The sequence below is a fragment of the Delphinus delphis genome, chromosome 17, assembly GCF_949987515.2.
Source record: "Delphinus delphis chromosome 17, mDelDel1.2, whole genome shotgun sequence".
Taxonomy (NCBI): Eukaryota; Metazoa; Chordata; class Mammalia; order Artiodactyla; family Delphinidae; genus Delphinus; species Delphinus delphis.
This window is the reverse complement of record NC_082699.1, coordinates 76,195,568-76,217,768: the sequence shown is the minus strand read 5'-3', so window position 1 is coordinate 76,217,768 and position 22,201 is coordinate 76,195,568. Positions and strand designations below refer to the sequence as shown.

Here is a 22,201-nt window from a genome sequence, read left to right as displayed (position 1 = left end):
CAAGAAGGAGACCGGGGACCAGAAAGGCCGATGTCAGACTCAGGACTGGCAGCCCGTGCACTTGGGCTGCCACGTCTTTCTGTGGCTCCCAAGCATGGGGCGTAGGCAGGGCGCCTGTCATCCCGTGCCCGGCCCAGCTTCGTCATGTGTTACAGCTTCCCTTTTGAAGGCTGCAGTGTGCATGCGTGTGTGTGTGTCTGTATTTACTGGGTTTTGTTTTGACAGGGCCCCTCTCCACTGCTGTCTCCAGGGGACATAAATCTCTTGGTTAAGGTAAAAGCATGAAATAAATGTGCATGCATTTTGAAAATGGCGATGGGGGATTAGAGATCTCAATAACATGTGCTTTTTTGTCCGAACAACTATGTTATAACATTAGCAATGATAGCAGCCTTTGTTGAGAACTCACTGTGTGCCAGCAGCGTGCTAAACTCCGCTGCCCAGTGTGCCAGCCCCTGGCCACATGTGTCAATTTAAATGTAAGTTAATTAAAATTAAATGCAATTAGCAGTTCCGGTCCTTGGTCACACTAGGCACATTCCGAGTACTTCCTCGCCACCTGTGGCTAGTGGCGATCTTATTGGACAGTGAGATCCCTCATCACAGGAAATCCTCCCAGGCAGCGCTATGCGAAATGCTTCCCACGTGGCTCTTGTTTTATATCCACGATCACTCTCTGATGTTGGTACTACTTATGCTCTTGTTTTGCTTGTTAGAAACCTGAGTCACCGTGAGGGTCAGTGACTTTATGAGACTAGAGCCCACTCCTCACTGATTCCAGAGGCTGACCTTTGACCCCACACAGGAGTGCATCCTGGAGTTCTGAGAGGACGCATGGGCAGAGTCAGACAGGCCGGGTGGGGTTTCTTCTGGGGCGAGGTCCAGAGTGCAGGTGCAGGGCGGTGGAGCCGGCTGCCGGGCCCTTAGCCAGGCTGAGTCCAGATCAGAGCACGCGCTGCGCTCATGGTCCGAACCGCGTGCGCCTTCTCCACGGGCGACAGAAGACGCAAGTTCAGCACAGCTCTGCTGAGATAGGGCACGGAAAGCTGGACGCCCAGGAGCCTGGCCAGGGACCTCGGCGCTTAAAGAGAAGAACTGGGGAAGGCTGTGAGCGAGACAGAGGCAGGATAAGATTTGTGTTTCAGGAAGAGCAGTCCTGCGGCTGTGCGTGTGGAGGACCCTTTGCTGCCTCTGTTCCAAGCTTTTGTCTTACCTTCGGGTGAAGCTTGGCCTTGGATTTTGTGTGACCACCCTCTCCCTCGCTTCCTGTGTTCTAAAAACCACTTGGGAGGTGTCAGAAAATACCTGGTTCTTGCATGAGAGTGAGGGAGGAGAAAAAAAGGGAAAAGAAATCCTTCTCAGAAGCTTGGGCCTTTTCATCTCTTTATACGTTGAGATGCCTTGATGGAAAATTATACATTTCATTGGAAAATGAGTAGTAATAGAGCAATCTTTCCTGATTTTCATTAACAAGAGGAAATTTTGTTTTGTTTTTTACAAGGACGTGGCAAGAATTCATTATCTATTGATTCCAGCCGTGTTGATTACAGGCGTTTCTGTTCTCGATCATTTTTTCCTAACTGTGTCCCGCTGGAAGGCCCTGGGTTTGCATTGGCCCCTGTCTTCCCCACCCCACAGCCTCACGAAGGATTTCAACCTCAAGGTGTCCCGGTCCTGATGGCAATGACAATAGGGGTGAATGCTGCATGGGTTAATGCTTTACGGCTACAGCATTAAGATAGGTATTTCGTCAAATCGGTACTTCTTACCTGCTAAAGGATGCAGCTGTGTTCCTCAGAGCACCCAGGAACCGCAGAGAGAATGTGAGCACCTCAGGGAAGCACCTGAGACTCCCTGGCCCTACAGAGCTGTTCTTTGTCTGGAAACCCTGTGGACAAGAGCCTGGGCTCTGTGGGTTTGCCCAGGTCTGTGAAGTCAGCTGTCCTAGCTCCCTGTTTTATAATCACCTGCTGCCATCTTGATGATCTGGTCCAGGTGGGCTGGTAGAAGGACCCTCTTTTGCTACGAAGGTATCTTTTATTACAGAAAATTTGCCTCATTCTGATAGTTGGAAAACTGCCTGGTTAGAAAGTTTGTCTCCTAAGAGTTCCTGTTTAATGAACTTCCATCGTTGGATCTGTGCCCAGGGAGGTCATCCTCAGGGCCTCTCCATTAGATGATTCCCTGGGATAAATATTACTTCATCCTATCCTCAGCAACAACCCAGTGGGTGGGTACTATTACGTGCTGCACTTTACAGAGCAGGAGATTGGGCACAGGGGGATCAGTCACTTGTTCAAGGCAACAGAGCTGGATGGTGGCAGAGCGAAGACTCAAACCCAGTGTGACCACCTCCACGTCCTGTGCTCTAGCCCCTCTGCTCTCCGACTTCATCTCTGCATGCATCCGAGCTTCCTGACAGCTACCTGACAAAGGGCAGGTAGTGAGTTTCTTGCCTGTCACCCAGAGGTTTGAAATGTAGGCTCCACAACCCTTTGGCAGGAATCTGCAGTGAGGATTCAGGAATCCAGCAAGAACTTGCATGAGATGATCTGGAGGTGAATCCTATGCCGGGCAGAGACCGCAGCACTCCTCCAGTTGTACACATTTGATTGAGCACTTTCTTGTTATGCTGTCCCACACCAAATACAGTGACGCAGCCAGCCGGGTCTGCTGAAAGTGTCTCAGGAAAAACGAAGGGGGTGGAGGCGAGAGGGAGTCTGTATTTACAGATTGGAGCCCTGCAACGTGCTAGTTGCTTCACACGTGTTATTTCAGTTTCACATCCCTCTCCTAAGGTAGGAGAACAATCCTTATTCACAGATACGGAAATAGACTCAAAGGGACTAAGTGACTTGCCTGAGATGACTCAGTTAAGTGGAAAAGGTGGGAGTCGGTATTGATGATCAGGGGCGTCTGATCTGCCAGTGGGACAAAGCAGCAGATTTAGGGAGGAAAATAACAACTGAAACCACAGTGACACATGTAGCAGCTGAAATTCCTGTGCTGTCACTGTGTGCCGGGCATGGCATCAGGCGTTTTTCATCCATTATCTCATGTATTTCTCCCCAGACTCTGAGGTTCTCATCTCACAGATAAGGGACTGAGGCTCGGAGAGGTGAAGCCGTGATCCCAAGTGGGCAGAGGCTTTGGTGTGGTCTGGGCAAAGCCCGTCTAGCCGGAAGCAGAACCCTGGCTAGTGACAGGGAGGGAGAAATTTCCCCCTGTAATCCCTCTGGAGTTCTTGTGGCCAGACTGATAATAAAATTGACACACGACATTAACAGAAGAAAAATAAATACATTTTAATTTGTGCACGTGGAGGTCTCATAGAAATGGGACCTGAGATGTGGCCAAAACAGGCAGCTTTTATACTTTTTGGTTAAAGAAGCAATACATTTGTGAGGAATTGACAGGGCAAGAAACTTAGGCTTTGGGTCCTTAATTAGTGAAGAATCTAAACGGAGCTTGGACTTAGGGTAGTAAATTTAAGGTTTGTTTATACAGGCTTCTCCGCCTTGAAATCCCTGTTTCTGGGGATAAAGTGGTTGTTCTACCTCCAGATGCAGGGAGGGTACTTTTCACATTAGAGGTTTATTTCTTGCTTTCAGGGAGACAGACAGAAGGGCCAGCATCCCTCTTGCACTGGCCATTTCTTACGTATCTTTAGTTCAAAATTATATGCTATTGAGACACTTTGGGGCAGCCCACCCTGGGCCCCAACACTAGTGTCAAGGCATTTCCGGTAGCCCAGGTCAGGAGGGACCAGGGGCCCCAGGTGCACAGGAGCCAAAGTGAGCATTGGTAGGACAGCAGGTGGGGGGCTGGTCTCGCCCTGTGCTCACTGGATTCCAGGACCCGATCCAGCCCCCTCACTGGCAAGTCTGGGGGCTGCTGGGGGCTGCTCTGGTCATCAAGGAACAATCCTACACAGAATGTGTGACTAAGACACACCCAGGCTGAGTTACCCATGCCACAAATGGAAAAGAAATTGGAAAGTAGTGACATTTTGTATTGTTCAGATACAATTTCTTTATGCTGTGGATCCCGCTGCGAAGAACGGTTCCGAATCACTCTTGCACCCACCATGTCCAAAAAATCTCATCCTGTGAGCATTGTTGCCATGTTTGACGGCTGTATCTCATTTTAACGAGCTATAGCGAAGGTCTAGGAATCGATGAGATAGATGAGTTCCTCCGAAGCCTGCCACTCTTCCAAACAAAAAACAGCAACTGGAAACAGTATCCTTCAGCTTCTCTCATCTGCCATTTCTTCATGTAGCCCGACATTTGGTATTCCTCATCCTCCAAAAACATTCAACCAGCATCTGAAATCACCACTAAAGGAAGATGGCACTGGGTGCCAGAAGGCCAGTGGCCAGTTGGTTGGTGGTTGGTCGGGTCGGCTGGTTCCCTCATTTATGGAACTCACGCTGTGCGGAAGGTTATTTGCTACGAAGTGGACATGCAAAGATAAAGCAACTCTATCTCTGTTCTCGGAGAGCTAACACTTTTTTGCTTGGTGGGGAGGGCTTGGAGCTATGAACAGATCTCCTCAATAGTGAGACAGGTGATTCCATAGCAGGAATTCCTGGGTCTGTGGGAGCAGGAACACATCCCCAGCGTGAAGCCATCAGGAAGGCTTCCTGGAGTAGGACACTTCCAAAGAAGCTTCGAATATTGAGTAAGAGTAAGTACCTAAAAGGAAGGTGGACAGTTCAGAGTTGCTTTTTTGATGACGAAAGCCCTTCCATCCTGAATTAGAGACCGATTTGTTTTTTGGTTTTTTTATTTTTGGTTTTTTTATTTTTTTTTTCTTGCGGTACGCGGGCCTCTCACCGTTGTGGCCTCTCCCGTTGCGGAGCACAGGCTCCGGACGCGCAGGCTCAGCGGCCATGGCTCACGGGCCCAGCCGCTCCGCGGCATGTGAGATCCTCCCGGAGCGGTGCACGAACCCACGTCCCCTGCATCAGCAGGCGGACTCTCAACCACTGCGCCACCAGGGAAGCCCTAGAGACCGATTTGAATGCCAAGTCACCTGAATCATCACCTCATTGAATATGAACAAGTCTTCACCGATCTCTCCAGTGCAGCATCCCAGAAGCCCTAGTTAATGCGTTTGTTTGTGTCAGTTGGTACATGGAACCATGACCCCTTCAAGACGTGTGCTCGTTGTGGTCTCGAAGCAGAAAAGCACAGTGCCTAACAGTGAGGGAGCTGCTGGGTAGATACATGAGTTCATAACAGCCAAAATCACTGGGAATGATCTGCCACTATTCTGAGAGACCTCTTTGTTTTATCTCATTTAACCCTTACAACAGGGAGAGAACAGGGGAGGAAGAGAGTGAGGATTAGAGAGAAGGGCGTGGAAGGAGCAATCCAAGACCCTGGGGTGTGAAATGGATGGGAGTGTGGTCAAGCCTGTGAACTGTATTTGGTGTTTACTGTGCTCCAAAATGTAAGATCTGGGGAGGACACAGGCAAGCTAGAGGACCTGTTCTCTGGGCTGAGAACTTTACATTCACTCCAGGGACAGCACTTAACCTGCCTCAGAGGAGTGGAGCAAAGTTCCATTCTGGGGAACAGTTATTAAATGCCTACTTTGAACAAAGACTCATGCCAGGCATGGTGAGATTTGGTGTGTGTCACAGCAAGAGAGTCCCAAGGGTCGGTGCCTGTTGCTTTTTTTTTTTTTTGCTGCTTTGTTCAGAAACATTTTGGGCAAACCCACCAGACAGAGAATGCAGTTCCCAGCTGTGTCTTGTCTCTGGTCTTAGGGACAGAGCATGCTATCTTTAACAGTACTAAATGTTTGCGTTAAATCTATACTGTGAATGTTTTTAGACGCTCACACACATTGGTACATCTTCGCTTTCGACATCTTCATCTTGGGCTACGTTTCAGCAGTCCGGTCAGAAGTAGGGAGAAATGCAGTGATAATCCAGATACATCAGATGTATCAGTGCTGAAATCTAATTCAAGACCAAAAGAGAAAAATGCAAAGTTTGACACAAGCTGTGTGGGTAGTGACTCAATCCACCTGTTTCCTTTTCATCATTTGCTGCCTTCTTCCTGTCTGGAAAGGTAGGAGCCATGGGCCACCTTTTGTTTTATAAGTAACTGTGCTGTTTTTGCTCTTCTTCTCAGGATGTGTGCAATGACTGTCCCCCAGGTCCCCCAGGTCTCCCTGGTCTGCCAGGTTTTAAAGGGGACAAAGGTCTCCCGGGAAAGCCAGGGAGAGAAGGCACAGAAGGGAAAAAGGTAAGGAGAAAAGGGGAAACTTAGTTTTTGTCACTGTAATGGAATACATCACCTGGGAGACCTCAGCACCGGGTCTCGGGGACACAAGGGGGGATTCTACGCAAGGGCACAGAAGCGGGAGGTAGGGCCATGGGGGCCCTTGGGGACTGGCTCTCATACCAGCTGCCACATTGGTGGTGGGTGACGGCCATGAATGCACAGCCGCCCACCTACACCCTTGCTCAGACACGTGGTAGGGTGGGGCAGGGGACAGGGAAGCCGGTGGGAAGTCAGTGAGTGCATGTGTAAGAGGACGGCTTGCGGATGACTCTGGGCATGGGCTCCAGACACTCATTCTTGCTGTTTTGTTTTGTTTTGTTTTTTCCCCGTTATTCCTGCTGCAGGGAGATGCTGGGCCCAGAGGCCTCCCAGGGCCCCCAGGAATAGATGGACCACAGGTCAGTGAGCTTTCATAAAAATCACGTGAGTTTATTCTCATCTCACTGGTGAACCAACGTTTGAGGAAGAGTGACGTCCAGTGGAAAGGAACAATGATTTTACAATCAGAAAATCCACGTTCATGTTCTCTCCTTAGCACTGACTGTCTCAGTGACCATAGGAAGGGGCCCTTGAACTTGGTGAGTCTTAGATTGCTCGTAGACAAAAACTTGAGTGGCTGAAAGTATAGATGAGCTACCAGATAGGAATGTGTAGTGCTGGTTAAGACATGAGCTTTGGGGTCAGACATCTCTGAACTCGAGTCCCACCCCGGAGTTGAGTCTTTGGAGCTGTGTGACCTTAGGCAAAATTCTTGACCTCTCTGGGCCTCAATTTCTCCACCCACTAACGATGTGAATAAAAACAACTTCAGAGAGAGGGAAGAGTTGCACAATATCATACATAAAAAGAACTTGGCACTCAATAAAAATCTTAGGAAGGAGCTATACAAACACAAGTGAGTGTCATTAACTCTCACATGAATGACAAGACACCCATCTAAAGCGGGCAGGATAGCTTGTGGTTTCACAAAGCCAGGGAGACTGGCCTGGGAGGAAGGAGCTGGGATCGCAGCCGTAGAACAGGCTGCGAAGCTCTGGCTGCCAGAACAGGTGTCTGGGCTGTGGCTGGTTGGGCTCTGGGTGGTGACAGTACTTACCTCTAAGGGGAAGAGAGTGTGTGAGTGTGGCGTACAGGCAGGGAGCGGGTGAGCTCTGACCTTCCCAGCCTTATTCCACTTCCCCTGACATCGATGCTGCCCTGGGGGCTCTCTCTGACCCCCTTGTCACCTCTGTGCTGCTGGAAACTCTATGCACTGCTCTGCCCCAACATTCAGGGACACGTGTCACTGTGTCTCTTCTTGTGGCCTGGCTGGGACACGGTGTGGCTCATCTGATGGGAGATGCAGCAGGAAATTGTCAGTAGGAGAGAGACCACAGGAGCAAGCCCTTTGGGCTTGGAATCCAGTCTCAACAGTCTCCTTGGGCTAGCTTCTTACCTCTCTGCCCTTCCCTTTCCTCCTGGTACCCTAGGGAGTGTGAGAGCAGAGACCTTACAGGCTCTGGCCCTGGCGGCCGCTCATGAGATGCCCCCACCAGTGCCTGTCACACTGTAGCCCTCTGTCAATCTCAGCCCTCATGCTCTGTCAGCCCCTGGGCCAGGATTGGGGTGAGGACCTGGGTGGAAAACGTAAGGGGAAGCCAAAATCCTCCATAACCAAGATAAATGAGACTCTAATGCGGTATTATGAAATGTTTAAAATGAGTGCAGTAGATACATAAGGAACAAAATATCAAAATTTTAAATAAAGACAAGACCCAGGGCTTCCCTGGTGGCACAGTGGTTAAGAATCCGCCTGCCAGTGCAGGGGACACGGGTTCAAGCCTTGGGTCGGGAAGATCCCACATGCCGCAGAGCAACTAAGCCCATGCGCCACAACTACTGAAGCCCATGTGCCACAACTACTGAAGCCTGGGTGTCTAGACCCCGTGCTCCACAACAAGAGAAGCCACCACATTGAGAAGCCCACACACCGCAACAAAGAGTAGCCCCTGCTCGCCACAACTAGAGAAAGCCTGCGCGCAGCAACAAAGACCCAACACAGCCCAAAATAAATACATTAATTAAATAAATTTATATAAAAAAAAGGGATGAGACCCAACCTACACATGAATCCCTCACCTTCCTTGCCTCCCCCTAATCCTTGCCCCTTGGGAGCCCTGTATTTATTTTCATGTTCATATTTTGTTCATCTTGGATTATTTTGCCTTAATTTTGACTTATAAAAATATGGCCGTAAAATATTCTTTATCTTGGATCCTGAGGTTTCCCGGGGCCCCTTACATTTTGCCCCCCAGGTGAGTGCTCACTCTCTTCACCCTAGGCACAGCCCTGGAAGATGGGGTTGGAGGTATTATTATTACTATTAAAAGTCAAGGGGCTTCCCTGGTGGCGCAGTGGTTGAGAGTCTGCCTGCCGATGCAGGGGATGCAGGTTCGTGCCCCGGTCCGGGAAGATCCCACATGCCACGGAGCGGCTGGGCCCGTGAGCCATGGCCGCTGAGCCTGCGCGTCTGGAGCCTGTGCTCCGCAACGGGAGAGGCCACGGCAGTGAGAGGCCCGCGTACCGCAAAAAAAAAAAAAAAAAAAAAGGCAAGGAAGCAAACAGAAATGTGGCGGCGTGACAGCACAGCCAGGGGCCTGTGGGTATCAGGATGGAGAACAGCCAGATCTCCCAGGCCCTGGCTGGCAGGTTAGACATCTAGTTGTTATCCAGAGACATTGAAGTTTTACAGGGTTTGGCAAACCTAAGACTCCTGCTTCAGGAACTATAGATGTCAGGTCTCGGTGTAGATGGAACAAGAGATTCTGCCCGGGGACCGTGTTAGGTTAAGAGACACCAGCACAGCCTAGCGTCCTCTGTGCTATTTGCTGAGGATTACCCTTCTTTTCTGGGGTCATAAACAGTGGCTAACCTTGTCGCCTGGAGGATTCTGCAGGGGTAATTTCAGCTGGTCCTCACGATGCAGCCCTTGTTGTCATCTTGCCAGCTGCTGGGTGCTGCCTCTGACACGGAATGACCTTTATTCAGAGAAACAAAAGCCAATCAGTTAAACAGATAAGGAGTTCCCGCCACTGAGTAGGAATTGTTTTCTCTATCAGCCCAACTGCTCCGGAAGTGTTGGCGTCTTAGGACAAGTGCTCTGCCTTTGTTCTTTTATAATTCCCTTCAAGGGAGGGTTTGTTCCTTTACAGAGACAGAGAAAGCCAAAGAAAGCTTCCACCCAGAAAAAGGACAGAAATTAGTGCTGCATCTGAAAGACGGGTTTTTTTCCCCCCACTTGGAAGTCCATGGTGACTGTGAGTTCTCAGGGTCCACGCTACAGAATGAGCTCCCAGGGACTGCAGGACACAGTGTGCCTGGTGTGTTAAGGGCCAAGGGCCAGTTTACCCGTGTTAACAATGTTGTCTCCTGCGATGGTGAGCCTCGTCCTAGGAAGTAGAGATGTTGTTCCACTTTACAGAGCAGGAAACTACGGTTGAGCAAGATTAAATGCCAGTATTACAAAACTAGTAGGTGGTATAGCCAAGGTGAATCCCTGCTCATCCAACTCCAGGAGCCGCACTGGTTAGGATGCTGTTATACCCCCAGTAATGCTACCACCACCGGCAGCACCAAGGACAGCTCCCCACGGGGGAGCTTAGCTTCTACCTACACTGTCTCCGGTACAGACCCTGTTATAGCTTCCCCCCCCTACCGCCACCTATTGCTGGGAAGATGAGTTGCAGAGGATTTAAATATCATCTGAGGACTCACAGGCTTGCCCTGGTTCTTGGCTTCAAATTCAAGCCTGTCTCTGTGCTTTTCATCCCACGCCACTCTCCAGAAAGCAGAACAGAGGATTGTTTCATTTCCTTTCTGTTGAGCCTCAGTTATCAAACAGGATCTCTGCCAGACCTGAGGACACCAGGATGAATTTGTAAATTGAAAATGCTGCCCACAGTGGAGCATTTCTGGTCATCGTTAGTGTCCTTTCTATAACTAAAGGCCCTGGGTGTTCACTGGTCACGTGCGTCATCAAGAAGGTTTGATTTGCTTCGTTGCGTGCGATGGTGATCCAGCGTCTGGGAAATCAGCCTCCCCAGGATTTTTCTCACTGATGTGCAGCTGCTCTCTTTGGCTGCTGGGTCTGGGGAGGTTAATGACACCGTCAAATCCAGAGCTTCACTGTAGAGCTTTCGAACTGCCTAAGACACTGACTCTAAGAGGTAGGGTCTGGAGGTACAGTGGCTGTTGTTATGATTACAGGCCATGTAGAGGAAGAAGGAGCAAGATGGTAGTCAGAGCGTGATTTTCTGGAGACACGGTTTTCTGCAGAGTCAGATGCAATAGCGCCTTCCAGTTTGGAAGTGCCGCTTATTCTATCCTTCATGAAAAACATGGTTTTCTTCTCGTCCACGTGTCCACCAATCGTGTAATGGGAGCTGCAGGGACTGGAGATGCTAAATGAGCCGTAGCCGCCCATCCCCATCCCCCCACTGCCTTGGAGGTTCTGGACGATTCTGGGAGCAGAGATGATACCTCCTCTGCTGTTACTAGAACTGCCAGAAAAGGCCCTGGAATCCCATTCTTCCCAGAAGGCAACCCAGAGCCGTTTAGTCCCTGCTGTCTTCAGGAGAGGCCTCTTTTCATCCACAGCTGCCTCAATCCTGAAAGATTCTCACCACGCATGCCCTTAAACAGCTCCCTTCCAAGTCAGGAGGAAGAGGTAGGTCAGAAATGGGCCATGCTTTCTAAGGCCTGATGTGTTGGAGAAGAAAGATCTACAAGGTCATGACTCTTAGAAAAATCAAACTGGGGCCGAGGCCACCGAGAGCGGTGAGAGGTCAGTGGTTCTCCAACCCGGTTCTGCCTCTTAGTAGCTGAGTGAATTGCGCTTACTAATTATAAGACTTGGGCAACTTTGACTTTTCTGAACCTGGGGTCCCTCATCTGTAAAAGAAGATCTACGTGGCTCATCTCACAGAGAGGATGTGACAATTAAAACAAGGAAACATTTACAAAGCACCAGGCATGGTGCCCAGCATGTAGGAAATGTGAGATGCGTGTCACTGTGGGAGGTCCTCATAATTGTTCCTCCATTTGAGTTAATAACAACTATAACAGATTTCCAGGAGAAGAGTTAAATGATTTTAAGGAAAATAATGCCATGGGGCAGAGGTCACCTGTGAAGGCCACCTGGAGTGGGAGGTGGGATTTTAGTTGCATCGGAAAGTTAGGCAGTGCTTTGCCAGGCATTCTTGGGGAAGAGTTTTCTAGGCAGAGAAAACAGCAGGCAAAATTTCAGGCACAGGGCTTATTCTGAGAATAGCAGAGACTTCCTAATTTGAGAAAGTTTAGGCCCTGCTCTCAACAGTTTGTAAACTCCTGGAGAGAATTACCTGTTTGATGGACTCACAAAAGCCAGCATCGTTAGAGCAGGCTCTGCTAGGAAAATAACCTCTAAATAATTGTTACCTTACGCACTTAGCAAATGACGGTGTTGAGGAAATATAATTCAAAACTAAACAGAATCTTCTCCCAAACCAGAAAACCTGTCCACAAGGAAAAGAAGGGAAATAATTTTATTTTTGTACAAGCATTAAGCCAGAGTATTATAAGGCATCACAGGCAATTTTGCTACGAGATTGTAAAGACAAAGAAATCTCACCCTTTTCTATGGCTCAGCAGCTATGACCCATGATGTGTGTGTCCTCAGGATGAACAATAACTAGTTCTCATGTAAGAGGACCGTGTAGCACTGTCTGTCATGTTCGTCCTAATTCACCTGGTAATCGGAGTGCGCCTCTGCTTTAGTGAATTAATTTTGTACAAAAGAAAATCAAACTTCTCTTTGCAGCTTGGAACAAGGGACCGTGAAGTTAGACTCCTACTTTCCTTTAGAACCTGGGAGATGGGGCTTCATTTTCCTTGTTGATTACATTTCAAAGAGATGTTCCCAGGTCCTTGAGAAAGACTTTCCTGGGTCCTGGAGCTGGTAAAAGGCTTATTCAGCTTTGAAAAGGACTTACATACATTTCAAAGAGACAGAGAAAGAACTCACAGTGTCAAGTTTTCTGAAGTAAATGCTCTAATAAAAGGGGTTGTGGTGGGAGTTTCTTCCCTTCTTTTCAACAGGAAAAATGAAGCCCTTCCTTTGGACCCTCAATAAACATGTACTGAAGGGAGCTGAGCTAGCAAAGTAGTAAACTCGTCATGTCCCTGGAATGTAAACTCCAGGTGGGCAGGTGGCTTTTTGGTTTTGTTGTTTCTAATCTGTTTTTTTGATTGCTGTATTCTTGGTGCATAAAAAGATTCCCAGAACATGGTCAGCAAGGTCAGTTGGGCTTCTAGACTATGAATCTAGTGCTCTTGACATTAGAAAACCAGTGGGACGAGGCATCATGACCTAGGAAAATGACCAGGAAAGTAAGTTGGTCAGGAGGAGCCAGTTTGGATACAGACAGATCTGGATTAGATGCCAAATCTTGTTTCTTATTACCTGTGTGACCTCAGGCGAATCACTTCACCTCTCTGGTCTTCAGATTTCTTATCTCTACGCTCTGGTAGTAACCCCTACCTCACTGAGTAGTTTTCCTGGCTAAATTAGACAATGTAGACATACGAAATACTGTTTTGCATCAGCTCAGGATATACACAAAGAAATGCGTGAAGTGGGATCGCATGTGGACGCCCTGGAAGAGCACCCGGCAGAGTAGGGGCTCTGGAAATGTCAGTCCTCTTTTCTGGAAGGAAGTGAGTCAGGCTTGGGGGTGGCTGTGTTTGCTTTGATCCCCAGCTGCGGCAGAGAAGGAGACAAGGACAACTGGAGATCCTTGAGCTGCTGCCATTTACTTGCTGTGAGATGAGGGCTGAAACCATTCTAAGCCCAGACTGAGGACTGGAAATTGAAAGGAAGCCATTTACTTTTAAGGCAGTCGTCCTAAATGTCGGAGAAGCAGTGTGCTCTTCTGTCAGTTCTTTTCACTGAGATTATAAAGTGGCCTGCAGACAGTGCTGGCTTTATAGATTTTAAAACAGTAGACATAATTACATGCAGAGGTGTTGGAACAAATGCTCTTCCCCTCTGAACCTATTTTTTTTTTTCCTCTACACAAAAGCATTTGGCACTTTAAGGCATTAGATCACCTAACCCTCCCAATATACCCAAGGGAGGCAGCCAGGGTGTTATTAGGTAGCTGTTGTCATCAATGAACTGCTGATGTGGTACAACAGTCTGGATAGGAAGACGACTGGGTGTGATGTTTCAGTGAGAGAGTTGTAGGGTTCTGGACCTGGACCCTCGTAGATTGACCTGCCCCCTCGCATCCTTCATTAACTGAATGAATAAACAGAGCAAAGAAGGGACATGATCTTCTGAAAGATGCAAAGATAAGGGAGGACAGGCCTGGAAACACAGCCAGTATTGACTAATTGCCAACGACTTCTTTTACTGCATAATACATTCTTTTAAAGGAACTGAATTGTTTTTGTTTAATAACATTTTACTGGAATATACTTGTTAACATACTAAACACAGGGCCAAAGAGGTGACAGTTAAGGGAGATTGGAACCTTTGAATGTTACTTTCAGGATTAGTTTGTAAAACTGTATTTTTGGTAGGTCGCATGCTATGTCTTGATGACCATGATAATGAAGGTGATGGTGCTGTGAAGGAGAGGGGGAGGAGAATGACAGAGGTACCAGCAGTAGTGGCGGCAGTGATGATGATGATGATGATGATTGGCATGAGGGGAGGATAGTGGCTGTGGTGGTGATGATGCCTTAATGACAGCAACAGTGGTGGTGACAGTGACGATGATGGTGATGATGACCGTAGTATTAATTATGGTGAGGATGGTGATAGCTGATGTTTATTGAGAGCTAACACTGAGCCCGTCACTAGTCTACTTTGTAGATTTCAGTTCATTTAATCCTCACAACAACCCCATGAGTCTACTGTTATCATTCTCATTTTAGGAGTAGGAAACAGAGAGTTGAAACAGCTTGCCCAATGACACACAATTAGTAAATGACAAAGCCAGGATTTTGTACAAATACAAAATAGTAAAAAATAATAATTATATTTATTACACTTACTATATCCTGAGCTCTATGCTAAGTGTTTTCTGTGTATTAATTTGATTTTATTCTCCCCACACTTCATGAGGGGGGCAATCATTACTCTATTTTGTAGATTAAAAAAGCTACAGGGCTTCCCTGGTGGCGCAGTGGTTGGGAGTCCGCCTGCCGGTGGGGGGACACAGGTTCGTGCCCCGGTCCGGGAGGATCCCACATGCCGCGGAGCGGCTGGGCCTGTGAGCCATGGCCGCGGAGCCTGCGCATCCGGAGCCTGTGCTCAAGGTCCCACAGCTAGTTTGGACCTACAGCACAAACTTGATAAGAAATTGATGAAGAATGAGAGAATGAATGCATTGCAAAATTTTTCTTTTGCAACGTAGCGCTAGCAGAATTTTCAGTCATTTTCTTTTTTTTTTTTCTCTTAAGGGAAATAAAGGAGAACGTGGTGCAGATGGTGAGATTGGACAGAAAGGTGATCAGGTAAAAACTTACTTTACAGTGAAACGTTCACCCTGAGGAAACATCACTTATTTTTCCTAGGTAACTCTCATTCCACCGTTTCTGCAGTCATTTCTCGTCTCTTCTTTGCCTTTGGTAGGATTTTTTTTTAAATCATGTTTTCATGGTTCCCACCTTGGTTCATTGTCACACTCCCCTTCCCCAGTTATCCGAGGAGCCTACCTTTTCTTTTCTTTAAAAACACGTATTTTAAAATTTTGGACTCGGTTTCTTGCTCACTGAACTGGTAGTCATTCATTACAAAATGCAAAACGCCCCCTTCTTTCTTCCTGCCCACCCACCACTTCTATTGTGTGACTCTCACTGTGTCAGCTAAAATGCTTCATAGACACCCCTTCTCTGCCCAGGGCCCATCCAGCCCTGCCTGACCACTGCTCCAAATGCACTGTAAGATCGTTCCCATGTGCATCTGAACACTGTCTCCCACTCGTCTCCAGTCCAGGGCTACCAGCTCGTCCTTCACTCTCAAGTCCTCAGCCTCTAACAGCCTTTAAGCCATTTAAACTGGCTGTTGTGCTTGTGCCTTGCTGCGGTCCCTCTTTTCCCTCTTCTCCTGTTTTCTCTCCCTCCTGCCCTTGCCCTTTCCTTCGAAGTCTATCCGTCTCTCGGTCGGTACTCATCGTGAACCAGCTCCGTGCCAGGCCCCGCACCAGGCTCTGAGATACAGGATGAGTGATGGGCAAATCCCTAACCTCGCAGGGCTTTTCTTTCAGTGACAGGGTGAGGCACGTGAGCAGAGAATCCAGAGGCGGTGAGATAAGGGCTATACTAAGGGTCTGAATGACATACTCAGCGGAAATTCCACTTGTATCTTGAAAGACGAAATTGGGGGGGACTATTCTTACGAGTTGTGAACGGCAGTGATCTCCGCACCGAATGTTACAGTTTGTGTTTTCCTGTGGAAGGAGGTGAAGGAGGAGGGTAGGGAGATCTTTTCTTCCGTGGTGGTTTGTTTGGTTTGATAACACTGCTCTGCTAAATAAATGATGCAATACACTTGGCACCATAACCGGTTTAGCTCATTCTATAATACACACGGACTCCTCTCCACATGGGGACATGAATCTCTTTCTTAAAATAACTGTAATACTGTCAAAGATGCCATAATTCAGTTAATCTAGCTATTTCCATTGTGGGTATAAATTGTGTGTATATGTATTTATTTGTTTTTAAATTCTTATTATGGGATACTTCAAACATACATCAAAATAAGAACGTATAATAAAAATTACCCCATTGTATTTATCACCTGGTCAGAATATCTTCCAGCTATTTGGCCACTCTTGCTTCCATGTATATCCTTCTTCCTTCACATTATTTTGAAGCAAATCCAGTTACAGGATGGATTTGTTTTTGTAAATATTGTTAGATACTCCCTCAACCACCTATTTATATATATATAAATATGTTCATATATATATATATATCCAGAATTTTTATCTGAGTTAGAAGATGGATTCTAGCTTTTCTGAAATTGGGTAGTTGCAAGGAGTGCAACTTTTTGGGAATCATTTAAAATAATTGCCTTGTGTTTTCCTAGGGTCATCCAGGAGTTCCAGGTTTCATGGGGCCCCCAGGGAACCCTGGGCCACCGGTAAGTAATTATCTTGAATCTCCTCCTCTTCTGGCCTTGTCATTTGTGCATACTTCCGTACTCCCTGGAGGTGGTATCACATGGACAGACCTCTTATTTTAAAGAGTGGGCTGACACCTGAAAGGTGTCTGGGGTGAAGTGGAAGTGCAGGTCGCGGCGGCGTCTGGGGTGAGCCCAGAGGGGCTTGGCTACGTTGAGGGACAGTGCAGTCAGAATGCTCTCGAGACGGGGGCATTGGCAGGGATGCACAGGCTCCACTTACTGTTTTTCATCCAGCTCGGGTTGGGGGAAGCCTGGGATAATTGCAAGGTTAGGCTCTTAAGTAAGAAATGTATTATAGAAGCAACTTTCCCTCTTCCGTAGGAAACTGTCCCATGGTGAGAGGCTCAGGGAATCACAGAGTGTGCAAACCCAGACTTTCTTGGATTTACTGTAATTGATAATAATAACTGCAAGTTATTACTCTGTATTATTACTATTTTCAACAGTTCATTCGTTGTCATTCTAAGGCACTTGTTATCATTCTAACCATAGCAACAGCCTTTAATATCATCCCACTTATTCCCATTGACCCTCCTCCCCCTCCAAACAAATGTTCCCCTTGCTCTTCCAGTAGCTGTGGTGCTACCATTGACTGATGCCCTTCTTGGCAAATCTACCTCCTTTTGGTCTAGGTTGCTTGTCTGTCTCCACCTGGTTCGTGAGTTTATCCAGCATCATGCAGGTGTTTATTGAGCCTCTACTTTGTGCCGTGGCTTGGACTGTTAATTGCCTTTGGGAATGGGTGCTGAGTCAGCTGCCCATTCAGGTTTAGGGGCCAGTCATGCAGAAGAAACTCAGGAGCAGGCAGCTAACCCTCCTGGTCAATCATGCATTGTTTTTTAAGTGTTCATGATGTTATATATAGATACCAAGAAGACAAAGCTCTTTACTCTCACAGTTTATTTTCTGGTGCTCTGTTAGCATGCTTCTTCCAGTAAAACCCTCACCCTGTTCCCAGCCTGCTAGCTTAGCTAGATTCCAGAGTCTAGGATGCCAAACGCTTCTGGCAAAATTATGTAAAATAACCCAGATTTGGAGTAGAAACGCAATTATTCCGTTAGATGTGTAATTTTCCCCTGCAGCAGCCCAGATGCAGGGGAGCGTGAACCTTAGGCTGTTCATGTAAATATTATCAACATCTTTTTATTTCGTGAACATTTACGGTGTCCTCACCTGGTCACGGAAAATAAGACACACCTCCTACAACTGTGTCAGGTTTCCTTGAGGTCCAAGACCATGGTGTGGCCATTTCTGTATCCCTAAAACTTTGCCAGCACCTGGTATGACATAGGCATCCAGTAAACGTATGCAAAAGGACTAAATCAAGACTGCTGGAAAGGTGTCGATGAAGTACGGTGAGACCTTGCTCATTTGTTATCCCATGCTTAGTTATTACCTGCAGTGCTTCCGGTCTTGAGTTGGCCAACAGACACACACAGAAGAAGACCACTGGCATCAGACTTCTGCTAACAGAGAGCCCTTTATGGAGATCTCTGAGTGTGTACCTGGTGCTGGCTGGCTAACTCTTTATATGTATCACCTTACTCAGTTCTCTCAACAACTCAAGTTAAGTCAGTGCTGTCTTCTTCTTTTTTTTCCTCTTTCTCCATTTTACAAAGGAACTGAGATGCAGAGAGGTAAAGTAACTTCCCATCCAGCTAGTCAGTGGGGACCCAGGACATGGGCCCAGGAGCTCTGGCTCTGAGGGGGTGCACTCCTAACTGGCGCCCTCAATTCTCAGTGTGCTGAGCACATTGCAAACATTGCCGCATTTACTGCTCACCTCCCTGTGGCATGGGCAGTATCACCTTCTGCCTCCTGTGGATAAGGAGACGGAAGCATCAGAGCCGGTAAGAAGCAAGGCATCGGTCAGTCTAAAGAACCTCTACATTTATCACCCAGCCAGCCCAGCTCCTAATTCATTCATTTATTCAAGAACTATTGAGTGTCTACTACCTCCAAGGCACTGTTTTAGTTCCCAGTAAACAAGGTGATAAACACTAAGGTGTCAGATGGACACAAAGGCTGGAGAAAACTAAAAGCAGAAATGGGGCGTTGAGGAGCAGGGACTTGCAGTTGGGGTCTGGCAGGCAGAGAATGTCTCACTGAGAAGCTGATACCTGAGCCAAGGTGTGGACGAGGGCAGGTTATGAGCTCTGACACATGGGGGTTTAGACTGCAGGCGGAAGGGGCAGCACGTGCAGTAACCCTAGGGCAGAAGCCTGTCTGGGGCTCACTCTGCACCACTTACCTGTGTACAGCTCCCCTTCCCTTTATCCATCTGTGCGTCTCTTCATCCTTGGACTGTCGATACAGGCAGTTGCCTTCCTTAGCTCTCTGGAAGGTAAATCCAATTGTGTATTTCTTGTCTGCTGTCCTGAAATGTTCCCTGACGTTAGCTGAAAATGTCCACTCTGGAGTGAGACCATTTACTCTCCTCTTGTGGATAATTAGCTGGTGAATGCTTTGGCCTCTCCTGAAATGCAGCTGCTGTCCTCCCGACGTCTTTGTATCCCCAGAGGCTATCCCAGCCTGATGGGGAAGGCAGAAGTACCTCTGAAACACTTACAGTTCAGACAGCTGGGAAGGGGCACAGGATCTAAGGTCTGTGCATTGCCTCATGCGCAAAGAGGAGGTGCTGATGACCTCTGTTCAGATACACAGCAAACTGGCTTTCTGCTTTACCACCCTTAGGGAACAGATGGAATTGCCGGAGCTGCGGGACGGCCAGGAATCCAGGGATCCCCAGTAAGTTCCTCATTGGAGAGGATGTGCCTTCAGTTTGTGTTTGGACCTTCCCAGAACCCCAAGTGTTTGCCAGCCCTGCCCTGGTCCTCCCTAACTCCTGTGGCTCACGTTCCAAAGGTCTGTTCACTACTGGTCGACCACAGGAGGAATTGCTTTATGTTAGAACCCTGGTTACCTCGCCTCTAAATTAAAGGTTTGGATGAAATGACCTGGCAATCTGTGATTTCAGAATTCAGCTTACAACCAATTCAAAGTGGTCCAAGGTTTAGCCCCATCTCCCTATTCCTTTTCGGTGTGGTTTCTATTTGGAAGAGGCACAGGGGAGGAGAAAGCCCTGGAGCTACCCCATCCCGAGCCTGTGGTATGAGCCAGGTGGTGTGTCAGGCAGGAGGTAGCTACTGTTATCCAGTTGTTCAAAAAGCAGAGTGAGGGCTTCCCTGGTGGCACAGTGGTTGAGAGTCTGCCTGCTGATGCAGGGGACACGGGTTTGCACCCCGGTCCGGGAAGATCCCACATGCCGCGGAGCGGCTGGGCCCGTGAGCCGTGGCCGCTGAGCCTGCGTGTCCGGAGCCTGTGCGCCGCAACGGGAGGGGCCACAACAGTGAGAGGCCCGCGTACCACAAAAAAAAAAAAAAAGAGTGAAATTAAGAAAGCGGAAGTCACAGGTCAAGGTCCTAAAACTACACAAGTGGAGGTAGTTGGAATCCAAGACTTTTGTCTCAAACACCAGCATTATATTCATTGCTTGAAGCTGCCGGGACCATTCTTGGTTTCAACACCATAAGGCAAAGGTGAACCTCAGTTTAGCAGGCACTGGGCTCGTAGTCACTACATGCATATTCACTTAAAGGAATTTACGGTCCCTTGATATCCCTTATCTCATCTGACTGTCCTATCAGTAGGAATCATTGTCTCCATTTTATAAATAAGGAAAGTGGTCATAAGAGAAGGAAAACTACCAGTTCAGGGTCACATGGTGAGGAAATGTCAGAGCTGGGTGCAAACCCCGCTCTACAGAAATCTCAGTGTCATGTTCCAGGTAAGGCTATTGCTAGCAAGCAGGTCAACCCTGCCCTGGTACCTCTGGACTCTGGTGCCAGGAGCACTTCCTCCTCAGGTGAGGAAGACAAAGCCCAGGGGGGTGATGTCACTCGTCCAAGGTCATACAGGAAATTGATATCCAAGTCGGGAGTTAAGTCAGTTTGAAAATTCCCATTTCAGCATTCCTTCTATCACTCCGCGCTGCCCCACTGTGTGGGATGGTCGGGTTAGGGGCAGGACGGATGTCGAGATTGAAAACTAAGAGCCATGTGGTTCTTTTTACGATCATCATCTAGCTCATGCTTTTGCAGCAGCCCACTGAGAAGTCCCAGGATGAATAAAATATGAACCATACCGCAGACAGCTCTTTATTGATTCTCAGACAGAAAAAGATTTCTCCCATAAAAACGAATGGACTATTTGCCTGAGGAGAATAAGATGCGGGCCCCAGATGTAAATCCTAGGAATTAAACCATATTAAATGAGATATTGATTCTGTCCTGGCAAGTTATACCTGTGCTTGAAGTTGCCCGTGGTCTTGGTATTTCCACATAAACATCAAACCAGAAAACAGCTGAAGTTTTCTTAGCACAAATAATGAGTATTGGTAGTTAAAAAACAGAAATAAAGTTAAATAGGGAATAGTTAAAAATATATATACACACACAGAGAAATCTAAAACATTTCTATTGCATTTTGAATTAAAACATATAAACCATTTGCCAATCTTTTTGACATGGGATGAAGGCCGCCATTTTTATTTCTGTTCCCCTGAATAGAGTCTCTTGTCATTATATTGTAGAAAGAACATCCACCCATTTACTATTTGTTGTCTTTTTAAAAAGTGGTTTGAGGGACTTCCCTGTTAAGGATCCGCTGGCCAATGCAGGGGATACGGGTTCGAGCCCTGGTCCGGGAAGATCCCACATGCCGCAGAGCAACTAAGCCCGTTCACCACAACTACTGAGCCTGTGCTCTAGAGCCCATGAGCCACAACTACTGAGCCCACGTGCTGCAACTACTGAAGCCCGCGCACCTAGAGCCCGTGCTCCGCAACAAGAGAAGCCACCGCAATGAGAAGGCCGCGCACCGCAACCAAGAGTAGCCCCCGCTCGCCGCAACTAGAGAAAGCCTGCACACAGCAGTGAAGACCCAATGCAGCCAAAAATAAATAAATAAAAAATAAATAAATTTATTTTTTAAAAAAGTGGTTTGGGTGTGTAACACCACCTGTGAAGCAATTTGAATGTAGGATCCTAGTTTGTTAGGACTTTTTGCAAATCTTTTATAGCTATCTTGTGGTACAGCTATCAGTTATCTATTTAGACAGTGAATGTCTCATCTTTATCAAATATTTTCAACATCTTAATTTGCGTAAAAAGATCATTTTCTTTTTCTACCTGAATTTCATCGGGCAACCTAATGAACAATTAAATTGTGTAGTTTCCATAGCAAACAACAAGTGGTGAAAACAGGCTTGGGAACAACCATACTGGCTCCTTACTGAGGCTTCGACTCACCTGATTGGAGCAGAAAGACCCTAAGTAGTAGGTATTTCAGTCTTGCGGGCCATACGGTCTCTGTTGCAGACCCTCAACTGTGCCACAGTCAGGCGAGATCAGCCACAGACATTGTGTAAACTAGCGGTGAGACTGCATTCCGATGAGACTTTATTTGCAGCCACAAGCAGAGGGCGGGAGCTTGCTGACTCCTGTCCTAGATCACTGGTGCTTTCATAGCAGGGTCTTGGCAATAATAAGCGTCCAAGAAGGGATCCAGGAAGCTCTGTTGTCAATATGTAAAAACACCTACCTAGGGTGAATATGTGGCCCAAGTTGACCAAAAACCCCACTTTATTTGTTAATGTTTGTAGGTGTCGTGATATGGGGAGGGGGTGAAT

The 22,201-nt window shown here is 47.5% G+C and overlaps 1 protein-coding gene across 1 annotated transcript in view; it reads left to right on the top strand.

Annotated features, from left to right (window-relative positions):
• COL22A1 (collagen type XXII alpha 1 chain) overlaps positions 1-22,201 on the top strand; it is a 237,922-nt gene that overhangs the window by 181,101 nt on the left and 34,620 nt on the right. The window contains exons 43-48 of the mRNA XM_060035315.1: positions 226-273; positions 6,147-6,260; positions 6,644-6,697; positions 14,784-14,837; positions 16,417-16,470; positions 19,207-19,260. Of these exons, the coding sequence (XP_059891298.1) occupies positions 226-273; positions 6,147-6,260; positions 6,644-6,697; positions 14,784-14,837; positions 16,417-16,470; positions 19,207-19,260 (378 nt within the window). The remainder of the gene's footprint in view (positions 1-225; positions 274-6,146; positions 6,261-6,643; positions 6,698-14,783; positions 14,838-16,416; positions 16,471-19,206; positions 19,261-22,201) is intronic.